Source organism: Lepus europaeus, chromosome 12, assembly GCF_033115175.1.
Source record: "Lepus europaeus isolate LE1 chromosome 12, mLepTim1.pri, whole genome shotgun sequence".
NCBI lineage: Eukaryota > Metazoa > Chordata > Mammalia > Lagomorpha > Leporidae > Lepus > Lepus europaeus.
In genome coordinates, this window is record NC_084838.1 from 95,909,292 (window position 1) to 95,922,606 (window position 13,315).

Below are 13,315 nucleotides of genomic sequence, written 5' to 3' on the forward strand. Positions count from 1 at the left end.
CGCGGTAGGTGCGCTGCTGCCGGTGCACCGCGCTGATCCGATGGCAGGAGCCAGGTGCTTCTCCTGGTCTCCCATGGGGTGCAGGGCCCAAGCACTTGGGCCATCCTCCACTGCACTCCCTGGCCACAGCAGAGAGCTGGCCTGGAAGAGGGGCAACCGGGACAGGATCGGTGCCCCGACCTGGACTAGAACCCGGTGTGCTGGCGCCGCTAGGTGGAGGATTAGCCTGTTGAGCCACAGCGCTGGCCTGTTTCTCCTTTTCTAGCATTCTGAAAATCCTAATTCTCAGTGACATCACACAGTTACTCATTGACTACATGCACACAGGTCACAAGTGACATTGCCAACAGTGCCGTCAGTAACATGACCACTGCACAGTTACCTAGAGGGAGACGATAATCCAGTTTGTATTTAAAATCATTAGAGATAGTTTCTCTTCATGCTCATGTCGCCAACTTGATATTTAGGTAAATTTGATTTATTTTACTTTCAAAATTCAGAGATTGAATTTTAACTCAGTCCTTTTATAATTATGTAAAATATTAACATGTTTCCAAAGTTAAGTCTGAAAAATATGATGTTTTCAACTAGTTTGTATTCCTGTTTTATCCTGATGTATATTGAAATTTAAAAAAAAATAAATATAGGGGCCGGTGCTGTGGTACAGCAGGTTAACACCCTGGCCTGAAGCACTGGCATCCCATGTGGGTGCTGGTTCAGGACCCAGCAGCTCCTCTTCCAATCCAGCTCTCTGCTATGGCCTGGGAAAGCAGGCCCTGCTGGTTAGTATGCAGGGCACTGCCAGTGTAAATGCCCAGTGCTGAGTGCCCAGCTGTGCTGACTCATGGTGCACTGTTAGTACACACACTGCAGTGTGAATGCCCAGTGCCCAACTGTGCTGACTCATGGTGCACTGTTAGTACACACACTGCAGTGTGAATGCCCAGTGCTCAGTGTACAGTGTGCTGACTCATGGTGCACTGTTAGTAAGCGGGGCACTGGCAGTCGGCAGGAAGCTCCTTTATGTTCCTTTAGAGGCAGCCACTGCTTTTTTTTCCTTCTTACTGCCAGGTAATTTAATGTTGCACAAAGGTGTGTATTTTGGATGTTCTGTGATTAATTTCTGCCTTGATTTTGCTATGTTTCTCATGTTATTAACCTGTATATGTATAAATCCTTAAGTTATGTTAGCCCTGCAGTGAAGGTAACTTTGTAATGACCTCCCCATTCCCTATGCTGTTTTTCTCTTTTAAACAACTTTATTATTCTCATATTCTATGACCCAGACATTTAAAGTACACAATTCTGTGGTTTAAGGATATTACATCAATTTTTAAAAATTATGGTAATGTAAGTAATATAAAAATCACCATTTGTACCCTTTTTTTTAAAAAAAAGGTTTATTTATTTGAAAGAGTTACAAGGACTGAGAGATGCAGAGAGAGGTTGTCCATCTGCTGGTTCATTCACGTGGCCACAGCGACAGCTGGGCCAGGCTGAGGACAGCAGCCTGGAACTCCATCCAGGTCTCCCACGTGGGTGGCAAGGGCCCAGGTACTTGAGCCATCTTCTGCTGCTCTCCCAGGCTCATTAGCAGGGAGCTGGATCCTATGTGAAGCAGTGCGAACTCAAACTAGCACTCATGTAGGATGCTGGTGTTGCAGGTGGTGGCTTTAATGCCAGCCCCCATTTGTACAATTTTAAAATATACAATTTGCTAGCATGAATTACATTCACATTATGTATAGCCATCTCTAGAACTTATCACCCCAAATGGAAGCTCCACCCATTAAACACGGACTTCCACATCACCTCCCCTTAGCCCATGTGGCCTCTGTTCTACTTGGTTTTGTGAAGTTGCTTATTCTGGAGGTACCTCCTGTTTACATTAGTGGAGTCTTTAATTGTTTTTGTTATTTAACATAATGTTTGAGGTTTATATATGATGTGGTGTGTGCCCGTAATTTTCTTTTTTGCCTGATTTTTGTGGGGTGGTAAAATACTTATAAAGTTTACAATTTTAATCCTTTTAAAGTTTGTGATTTGGTGGCTTTTAGCACATTCACAGTGGTATGCAGCCATCACCATGGTCCCGTTCCAGAATGTTTTTGTCACAAGGAAACCAGGCCCTCCCCCTGCCCCGCTCCCCCAGCCCCCTATGCCCCCGATCTGCTCTTTGTCTCTCTGAATTTGCCCCTTCTGAACGTGGCATTTATCTGGAATCAGGCAGAAGCATTGTTGTGCCTGGCTTATCTCACTTGGCATCAGGTATTCAAGGTCCATCCCTGTCTTGTAGCATGTATCAGAACTTTGTTTCCTTTTATTGCCAAAGAATCGCAGAATACCCTAGTTAGTGTATCCATTCATCAGTTGATGGACATTTAGGTTGCTTTCACTTATAATACTCTATGACAATTTGTGTCCCAGTTTTCATGTGCATGTATGTTTTCCTAGCATGAAATTGCTGCATGGGGTACTCACTCTAGATTCTTAACATACTGCCAGACTGTTCTCTCTGCTGACCACACCAATTTACATCCCACCAGTGAGGCATACGGGCTCTGATTTCTCCACATCCCCGATAAGACTTGTTAAACGTCTTGTTGTGGAGCGCTGTAACTCATTGTGGTTTTGATGTTCACTTCTCTGATGGCTCATGTTGTAGCACATCTTACTTGGTACTTGTACATCTTCTTTGGGAAAATGTTCAGATCGTCGCCTCATTTTAGTTGAGTCATTTATCTCAACATAGAGAAAACTCGTTATGAATTCTGGGTAATCTCCTATTAGAAGTATTTTATCCCATTCTCTGAGTTATATTTTCACTTTCTTGATGCATCCTTTATAGCACCAGAGTTTTTAATTTTAATGATGTCCAGTTTATCTGCTTTTTCTTTTGTTGCCTATGCTTTTGATGTCATATGGAACAAACTATTGCTAATCTACTCTTACGAAGGTTGTTTTTCTTTCTTTTTTTTTTTTTTTTTTTAAGATTTATTTATTTGAAAGGCAGAGTTACAGAGCAAGAGGGACAGGCAAGAGATAGAGATAAATCTTCCATCTGCTGGTTCACTCCCCAGATGGCCACAACAGCCAGCGCTGGGCCAAACTGAAGCCAGGAGCCAGGAGCTTTTTCTGGATCTCCCACATGGGTTCAGGGGCCCAAGGACTTGGACCGTCCTCTGCTGATAGAAGAGAAGTGGAGCAGCTGAGATTCAAGCTGGTACCCATTTGGCTTGCCGGCTTTGTAGGCAGTGGCTTTACCCACTATACCACAACTCTGACCCCTATGCCTATGTTTTATGTCAAGATGTTATATGGTAGCTCTTGTGTTTATGGTGTGAGGTAGGGGTCCAGCTTCATTTTGTTACATATGGATATTCAGTTATCCCAGCACTGCTTGTCACTGTTTCTTGCTCTGAATTAATTGCCTTTGGCAACCTGGTGTAAGTAAATCAATTGACCATAGATGTGAGAGTTTATGTCTGGATTCTGAATCTTTTCTATCAATCCATATGTCAGCCTTCTGTTCTGTTTTTAAAACTGATTAACTTAAAAAGGATACTTACAAAAATATACATTTGTAAGCCACTGTTTTAAAACTTCCATTCATGGTTTCCTACAGTTTATTTCAATAGCTTCTACTATTTTCTTCCACAATTACTCATTTTGTCTACAGTGCCATCTGGAAGGGAGCACTGGTAGGGAAGTGGAACGGTAATGTCATTTGGATGGTGATATTCCCATTTCTCATAGACTGCTTTGAACACAGGAAGTATCTTTGGTTGGCAGTGATAGCATAAAATGATGGAATTAGCATACAGAAGCTTATGATTCAAGTATTTTCTTACCTTATTTACATTTGAGATACACCACCACAGAAGTATGCTCAGCTCATGGTAATAACTCTGTCTTTGATGAAGTAGACCTTTCAGCCTGTCAAGATTATTTTTTATGATTATTCATCTTACAGAGTTCCTGAGCTGGAGGTAGAAGAAGAAACTCAAGTTCAAGAGATGACCTTAGATGAGTGGAAGAATCTTCAAGAACAGACCAGACCAAAGCCCGAGTTTAACATCCGGAAGCCAGAGTCCACTGTCCCTTCCAAAGCAGTGGTGATTCACAAGTCAAGATACAGAGATGATGTAAGTCTGCGTCTCATACGTAGAGGGGCCTGGACTCTTAGACACAAAATGGGCCTTTCCGCTTCCATTTCAGTACGCAACATTAGTGTCAGCATTCTCCTTTCTACTTAAGAGTGCTCAGAGATGATGTGTGTCTGATTTTACTTTGTGTTTATTGTCTGTCAAGAAAAGGAGGTGCATTTTTGCTCACCCTGGGGCTGCGCTGAGACGGCAAGTACTGTGTGTTCATTGTGTTTCATTTTTATCTCAAGGCAGAGTTAAGACTCCTTCCTGTAGGACGGCATTTCAAAGGGTAGCTGCTCTTCATTTTCATAATTAGGAGACTTCCCGCTGTGGCTCTCGGTAAGAGCGCTTCATGGGCAGTGGCAGCTCTGGGCTCCGTGGTGCCTTTTTTGTGTTGTTTCAGCAGCTTTGTGCCCCGTGCCGCCCAGCAGAAGCTACAGCAGGTGGCCGCAGCCGGCACAGTCAGCCTGCTCAGCAGCCGGCCCTGCTGTGGGCAGTGCCCAGGGAGCTGCTGTGTGACGGCCTCTTCTGTTCTGTGATGCCCAGGGAGCGCCTGTGTGCGACGGCCTCTTCTGTTCTTCCTCGCCGGCAATGTTCAGTCCTCAGGGGAGGCTTTGGGTCCTTTTTTTCCTAATGTTGATTTTTTTGTGTGTCTAATTGAATGGTAGAGCAACAGAAAGACAGAAAGTGAGTGAGATGAAGGGAAGAAACAGATTGGTCTCCCATCCATTGATTCACTCCCCAGATGCCCACACATGGGGCTGGGCCAGGTGCCTGAAGCCCCATCTGGGTCTCCCGTACGGGAGTGACGGGGTCCAGGTCCTTGTGCCATGTTCTGCCGCCTTCGCAGGCACTTTTTCAGGGAGCTGGGTCAGACGCAGAGCAGCTGGGACTCAAACCAGCTCTCTAACACGGGATGCGGGCATTTCAAGCAGCGTCTCAGCCCACTGTGCCACAACACCTGGCCCGGATCAGATGCCTCATGTTCTAAAAGGAGATGTTTCAGGGAAAACAGCACATTGTGTGTAAGTTATGTCCCTTAGGGGTTCACCGAGGGATTTTTTTTTTTTTTTTTTTTTTTTTTTTTTTTTGACAGGCAGAGTGGATAGTGAGAGAGAGAGACAGAGAGACAGAGAGACACCCTCCAATGGCCGCTGCGGAAGGCGCATCTCGCTGATCCGAAGCCAGGAGCCAGGTGCTTCTCCTGGTCTCCCATGCGGGTGCAGGGCCCAAGCACTTGGGCCATCCTCCACTGCACTCCCGGGCCACAACAGAGAGCTGGACTGGAAGAGGGGCAACCGGGATAGAATCCGGTGCCCTGACTGGGACTAGAACCTGGTGTGCCGGCGCCGCTAGGTGGAGGATTAGCCTGTTAAGCCACGGCGCTGGCCCACCGAGGGATTTAAATTACAGAATTTGGGATTTGTACTACGCAGTCATAGCTTACGGCCAGTCACTATGGAGATGGTGGGGACAGCACACTCCTCCTGCCTGTGGGGGCCATTTACTGATTTTCGTCAGGAATTGCATCCGATGTGGACGTGTCTGTGTTCCCACTTTCACGTGAGGGTCATTTGTGACAGTGTCCCCTGCCACCCATCCGTTCTGGTCAGTCTGAGCCCTCGGAGGCCTGGCTGGTGACTCCGGAGCCAATTCACTGGACCGGCTTTTTGTCGGTGAGGAAGCCAGAGCCCCCTCTGGGCGAGCCGTGTGAGGGCTGTGACAGATCTGGGAGCGCGTGGGGCCTGGCCCTTCACCCGTGTCCCTTCTTGGTTCGTTCTGGTTGCTGTCTGAAATGGAAGTGCTGGCAGGATGTGCAGCGTGCGGCTCTCCCTCAGTCCGCATCACATTCGCTCCCCCGGCTCAGGGCTCTCGGAACATCTGAAGCAACCGCCTTAGCTGAGTCACTGAACTTGGCCTCCATCCAGCTCACAGTTTGGTCCTTGCTAACCTTACAGCACTGGAGGACGTATCCAGGGATTGTTCTTGTAGCCACATAGGCCATCTCTGGGGGTCACCCACTTCCTGTGTTCTGGGCACCCTGAGACAGCAGCCCTGGAGCCGTCTGTGTTGACTGCATGGAACTTTGTAGCCTTGGCAGCAGCCTCATGAGATGAGCCCTTGGGCCCGCAGAGCTGGGGGTGGAACCCAAGCCGCAGACTGACTTCTCCTGCATCCCACTGCCCTGGTCCTCGTGCCGGCGGGAGGCCGGGAGGCAGCCCTTACCCCCACGTCCTGTGGTGCACGCTGATGGCCAGCTGTTTCCCGAAGGAGGCAGTGGCTTGCTGCTGTGTCCCTCGCTCTTTTGTGTGGATCCTTCCACCCCAGGGCCAGTGCTCCGGCATGGTCCTTTCACAGTTTCAGCTCCAGGGCTCGTCCGCCTAACCCATGTATTTTGTTTTACTCTGAAAGTTTGAAGGGGGCGTGAGAGTTAAACATGAAACCTGCAGTAAACACAGGACCCAAGGATGTTGATATGCTCCTGGAAATTTTATGCCATTTCCTGAAGTTTAAAAAAAAAAAAAAAAGTTGTAGGCATGGTTACCTTTACAGCACTTGGGAGATTCTCATCCAAGGTCATTGCCATGTTTCGTTGGTTTTTGTTGTTGTTGTTGTTTAAGGTATGTTTACTAGTTTGAAAGGCAGAACGACAGAGAGTGAGGGAGAGACTGAGAGAGAATCTTCCATCTGCCGGTTCACTCCCCAAATGGCTGCAACAGCCAGGGCTGGACCAGGCTGAAGCCAGGAGCCTGGAGCCCCATGCTGCTCTCCCACGTGGGTGCAGGGCCTGAGCAGCGGGCCGTCCGCTGCTGCTTTCTCAGGTGCATTAGCAGGGAGTCGGGTCAGAAGTGGACTCAGACGGGCACTCTGATATGGGGTGCCAGTGTCACAAGCAACAGCTCAACCCACTGCACCACAGTGCCGGCCGCCGCCGTGTTTTCTTATGTAGTCTATGTTTACGTATATGCTTACATGGGTATTTTGTGCAGTCAGCACCCACAATGACAGAAACTTCCCCGTAAGTGCTGTTGTAGGAAGGCGCTGTTTCCTTATTTATCAAAGTCGTCATTGTGAGCAAACGAGACGAAATAAGCAGGGCTGAGAACGTTTTAATCACAGCAGAATGGCTCTTAGCCTGCTAAACCAATGGACGTTCGGGGTCCCTTGAAGCAGCTGTGAGTTCACGGGCGATGGGACGCAGAGCTCCCTGAGTCCAGCCCGTGGTGCAGGTGCGTGGGCCGGCTCCTCCCCGGGACGCGCACGCAGCGAGGGTGCCGGGGCTGGGCGAGTGACGCTGTAACTGTGTTGCAGATGGTAAAGGATGACTGTGAGGACGACTCCCATGTCTTCCGGAAAGCTGCAAATGACATCACGTCCCAGCTGGAGATTAATTTTGGTAACCTCCCTCGTCCCGGGCGTGGAGCCAGAGGCGGCCCGCGGGGAGGCCGGGGAAGGATCCGAAGGGCAGAGAACTGCGGACCCAGAGCGGAAGTGGTGGTAGGTGTTTCTACGCAGGCCCCGGGCGGTGAGCTGAAGGAAGTGACAGGCGGAGGCCGGCCTGGGCCCACGCAAGTCACGGCGCCCTCCAGCAAGGGTGGCTCTGAGCTGGGGCCCTGGGAAGCTGAGAGTACTCCCAGAACCGGAGAACAACTCCCTGCGGACCGTGTCAGCTTGGGCGTGCACCTGGTCGGCAGCGCGCCCCAGTGCTGTCCCGGCACTGCCCACGGCCGTCCCGTTCCGTGGTGCTGCTCCTGCACCCCGGCCTGCTCGGCTGGGGCAGCCCCTCCCCCCTCCCCGCTCCGAGGCTCTTTGATTGCAGCCAGGCTTCTCGTTGTAGCATTTGTAACCGTGTCCCCACAGGGGTGACTGTCGATTAGTGCCTGCTGCCTCACAGTGGCCAGAAGCCACATCTGCTGCTGCTCGCGTTTATGTTCTGGTTTTTTAAAATTTATCTGACGGGCACAGAGGCAGAGAGAGAGCTTCCACCTGCTGGTTCACTCTCAAATGCCTGCAACGGCTGGGGCTGGGCCAGGCTGAAGCCAGGAGCCCAGAACTCCATGTGGGTCTCCCATGTGGCTGGCAGAGGTCGGAGGACGTGGGCTGTCACCTGCTGCCTCCCAGGCACATTAGCAGGGGCCTGGGATCTGAAGTGGAACAGGCACTCCTGAGTGGGATGCAAGCGTCCCAGGCAGTCTGATCCGCACCACAGTGCCTGTCCCCCTTCCGCTTGTTGTTGGCCTCCAGCGCGGAGCACAGGGCTTGGCACACAGCAGGTGTTTCCTCAGTGTTCCCTGAGCAAGCACGGAGTTTCACATCAGGGGGTCGAGTGCTGGGCCAATGTGAGGCCTTGGGGGCAGCACCGGGAGCAGGAGCAGAGACACGGGTTCTCCTGGGCACAGTGGAGCCAGGATGGAAAAAGGATCCATCTGGGAACGGGTTATATACGGTCAAGCCTCTCCAATGGTAGCCCCGCTCCAGCCCCCTGCGGTCCTGGCCGTGGGCCTGGCACCCCGCCCCGGGCTCCCCCTGCCCAGAACTGCCTACCCCCTCATGGCCGAGTCGTGCTTTGCAGATCCCTGTTCCCCAGGCCCTGCCTGCCCGTGCTGGCCGCTCTGCCACCACATCGCATGGGATGTGGGTCCCGTGAGTCCCCAGGGCCCGGCCACGTGTGACCAGCATTTCCGTGCCACTGTGTGTGATGCCGTGAGCTCCGGGGGCAGGCTCTGTGGCCAGCCCTCTGTCCCCGCCCAGCATGTCACACACGTTCCGCTCACTGCGTGAAGGCAGCGGTGCGATCACCAAGGATTTGTGGGAGGGCAGCAGGCCCTGGCTGCCTTGCTGGCCGCCCTGTGCCCCTCTCCCCGCCACAGGCTCCCCTGGGTTGCACAGCTGCGGGGAGGGGAAGCAGGGGAGCAGCTGCTGACCTCAGCCCTGACTTTGCCCCACAGACACAAGACGCGGCTCCCAACCCCGACGACCCCGAGGACTTCCCTGCCCTGGCCTGAGGAGACGCCTGGCCGGGCTCTGAGGACAATAGATGTTGCTTTTCCCGAGCCTGGATTCCTTGCACTTTGTTTGGTCTGGGTGTGGGAGGCGGCACTGTCCCGGGGAGGGGAGGGCTGGCGGCCGTGTTTGCCGAAGGCACTGCGGGTAGAGCTGAGTGAGGCCACGGGGAAGCAGCCTGGCAGGCCGGGGTGAGCTGCGGGGACCCCCGCTGCGCCCCGCAGTGCAGAGGGCCACGGAGAACTTGACCGACTCATTTCAAGCAGTCACAGCCTAGTTCTCGGAGACCAGGAACCTAGAACCCGAGTGTATTCACTGCTGACTTGGAGCTGTCACTCTGCCGGAGCTCCCGAGCCCTGGGTGCCATCTAGCAGTGGTCTGAGAGCTGTCGTGCAGCCACTGGTCACCACTCTGTGACACAGAAGTGGAAACAGTGGCGATTTTAATGGTGAATTAAACTACCTCGTGGTGCGTGCGTGTGTGTGAGTGACACACACTTAGTGCTTATGTGCATAGAGTGCGGGTGGTTTGTAGGATGAGCATCGAGTGCGTGATTTGAAGTCATGTCGTTTAACCCACAACCTGAGGAGAAGGGTCTGGCAGAGACCGCACCAACTCCTTTCCTCCCTCAAAGCTCACGCCAGAATCCCGCGGCCGTGGCCAGAGGCGCCGCGGCCCGGCCAGGCTTGCGTGAACAGCCCTGTGCAGCTTTCCCCCGTGGGCCTCGCCCCACTTCTAAGCTCCTCTGTGGTGGGAAGTTCGGGGCTAGATGCCGCCACCTCCGAGGTTCAGTCACCCACCCCGAGTCCCACCCGAAACAGCGGAGCTGAGCCCCGGGGCCCGGCATGTCCCCCACGGAGCTGCGGGGAGCTGGGCCGATGCCCGCCTGCTTCCCTGACGCCTGCCTGTGTCACAGCTGCCCGCTTGCGACGGCGCGGGCCCTGCTCCCAGTCTGCCCTGTCCCCACTTTGCTTGCTCCACTGTAAGGTGGCTTTGAACTGGAACCCACGTGCTAATAAAGGTTGGTATTCTCTCCTGACTCGTGTGTGGAAGACTGAATCCTTCCGGGCACACCACGCCACGCCGCGGTGAGAGGCGGAGCCCGGCCCTGGGTCCGAGAGGCTGTCCTGGTCAAGAGTGTTTGCCTTGGGCAACGGCCGGCTCTTCATCTCTTGTTCGTACCCAAGTACTAAGCTATATTAAAAATATTCTTTTATTCTCTCTCCATGGGAAAAGACGGCGGATGTGGATAACCTCACGGAAGAGCTCTGGGAGAAGTGGGTGCTGGCCATGGCTGGGTGGGGGTACTCGGCAGGCGTGAAGCCATCACTGTCCGTTCGCCTCACCCTGGCTCTGAAGATCAGCTGAGCGGGCCCCTGTTTAAGGAACTTCCCTGTAGCGTTATGAATAACACATGGGAAACGCATGGGTTCAGTGTTAAGTTTCCAAACACCGTACCCTAAGAGTCACATGTCAGAAACTGGGGGAGGGGGGCAGGTACAGTCTCTGAGCCTCACAGGCTCTTGTTGCTCACCAGGCCACCTGTCAGTGTGTGGGGCAAATGGCTGCAGGGCTTTTGATGTGCCCTTTCTGGATTGTTCTAGGTTGTCCACACCCTGAGTGCTGCAGGGAAGTTGTTAATGTGTCCTAGGTAGGACCGTGCGGGGACTGAACCCAGAGGCGGCCTCCGGCAGCTCCCGGAGGAGACTGTGTGACCCTCGGCACGGCTGCTTTTGGGGAGCGTCGTGAGCTTCCTGGCCGGGCTGGCCCTGCTGGCGTCACGCACACTGCAGATGCTCCCTTCCAGCCGTCCGGCGGTGGTGGCCCGTGCAGTGGGCAGCCGGGCTGTGGGGACGAACACCTGCTCCCCCCGAGCTGCGGCCAGCAGCAAGGCCACCTCCGCCCTGCTCGTCGGCTTCCCGCTGCGTCCCTCAGGGGCCTGTGTGTCAGTGGTAAAGGCAATGAGGAAGGCAGCAGGAGGGTTTGGGAACCTTTTTATTGCTAAATAAAACTCAAGTGAAACACGTGGTTTCCTTGTAGCCGCCATCTACCCCAGGCCCCTGTGTCCCCAGGAAGTTGTCCACACAAAGGCGATACAAGACGGTGGTTCTACCTTTACCTGGGCAACCTGTGTGACCCCTGCACGTGGCCACGCCCCGCTGTGCCCCTGGGCTACTGGGGGCGCAAGCTTGCCACCTTGTTCCACAGGGCAGCTAACAGCAAGCACACCTGTCTCCTTTGCTCACGCCAGCTAGCCAGGATTTCGGCAGGAATGGAATGAGACAGGGCGGGAAATTCAACCCCCAAGCCCAGGTTCTTCCTACACTCTTTTTTTTTTTTTTTTTTTTTTTTTGACAGGCAGAGTGGACAGTGAGAGAGAGACAGGGAGAAAGGTCTTCCTTTTGCCGTTGGTTCACCCTCCAATGGCCGCTGCATCTCACAGATCCGAAGCCAGGAGCCAGGTGCTTCTCCTGGTCTCCCATGCGGGTGCAGGGCCCCAGCACTTGGGCCATCCTCCACGGCACTCCCAGGCCATAGCAGAGAGCTGGCCTGGAAGAGGGGCAACCGGGATATAATCCGGCACCCCGACCGGGACTAGAACCCGGTGTGCTGGCGCCACAAGGCGGAGGATTAGCCTGTTGAGCCACAGCGCCGGCCTCTTCCTACACTCTTGAAATGTCCCATTAAATAATTAGTCTCGGGCAAAGCTGCTGGGGAGCAGGGATAGGGGACAAAGGAGCCCCTCCCCCCAGGAGATGCTTGTGCAGGGCCGTGGTGACGTCAGCAGTTAACACAGACCCGGAGGCCTAGCCTCACAGGTGCTGCACGCAGCGGTGGGGAACCAGGTGTGCCTCTGACTCAACATGACCGTCACGGCCCTGACCACAGCTAGGGGACAAAGGGATCCTGCGCGGGGAGAGCAGGTGGACCTCAGGAGAGCCGAGACATACCTGCCTGCTACGCACTGTTTGTAAGAACGTGCCCTGTTCCAGAGCACTGCCTTACCTAACTTGGGGAGCACAGAGCTGTCTGTCAGGGGAAGCAGCCCTGTCCTGTCAAAGTGCAGTGGCTTCGACTGGCAGACGCCCCAGGCGGCTTCTGGGCAGTGTCAACCGTTCTCGGACGCTGAGCCAAGGTGAAACCGTTCTTGGGAACAGCCACCCCACCGGCGGCCCCAGGGACATCCCCCCCACCTCACGGGCGCCCTCTGGGGCCTGTGCTGTGCACTGCCGAAGCTTGAGGCTGGACTCTCGTGTACTTGTGTGCACGGCTCCTCCCTGGAGCAGCGTGATGACCAACCTGAACAACGGAGCCGGCGGCCCCTCAGATCCTAGCTGCTGGCCTCGGGTCAGCAACAGCGAGAAGCAAAACTGCTGAGGTCTCCAAGGCAGGTCCTGCCCCCGCTCAGCAACGCAAACTGGACAGCGCTCGCATGGGAGTGCCAGGGGGCCAAGCAGAGACCTGCTCAGGGGCTTTAACTGGGGTCCTGGGAAGGGCCCAGAGGGGCCACCAGACACCTGTGCCACACGTCTGGGGCAGGGCACGGCCAGCGGGGTCCTGGCACTTTTCAGGAATTCGGCAATGAGCTTCCCTTGGGACACAGAGAGCCTTCAGCTTCCACCAGGGGTCCTGAACTCAGGAGGAGCAGGCGAGGTGGTGGTGAGGACGCTGCTGGGACCCCGGCCACCCTGCACCACAGTGTCAGGGCTGTCGTCCCAGCTCTGCCACCAGTCCCAGCTTCCTGTCCACACATCCTGGGAGGCAGCAGGTGGTCAGTCAAGTACCTGGGTGCCTGGCCACCCACCTGCTAGTCTCCCCAACTCCATCTGGCCACGTTCTGGAAACTGAACCAGTGGGTGGAAGGATGCACTGGCTGCTCGCTCGCTCGCTCCCTGTCTGCCTTTCAAATAAATACTTTTAAAAAGTAAAAAGGTTCAAGAGGCACTGCCCTAACTGGGTTTGGCGTTGAGCAGTTCCCAGGGAGCCCCCTCCCAGTCCTGGCCACCCCAAGCCACCGAAAGGAGCCCTGGCTGAAACCCCAACCCCTGTGGAAGGAAGGAGGCAGAAACACTGCTTCGCCGAGAGCCGGGCACGGGCCTGGGGCGAGAGGCTTCAATTGCACCAGAAGACAACGTCTAAGCGGAGGCAGCGCCAGGCTTCCA

At 54.0% G+C, this 13,315-nt stretch overlaps 1 protein-coding gene across 1 annotated transcript in view; it reads left to right on the forward strand.

The window, feature by feature from the left end:
• The window catches only part of HABP4 (hyaluronan binding protein 4), a 35,201-nt gene extending 25,999 nt beyond the window's left edge, over window positions 1-9,202 (forward strand). The window contains exons 6-8 of the mRNA XM_062208557.1: window positions 3,974-4,145; window positions 7,461-7,646; window positions 9,098-9,202. Coding sequence (XP_062064541.1) covers window positions 3,974-4,145; window positions 7,461-7,646; window positions 9,098-9,154 — 415 coding nt within the window. The 3' untranslated portion in view covers window positions 9,155-9,202. The remainder of the gene's footprint in view (window positions 1-3,973; window positions 4,146-7,460; window positions 7,647-9,097) is intronic.
• The last annotated feature ends 4,113 nt before the right edge of the window (window positions 9,203-13,315 follow it).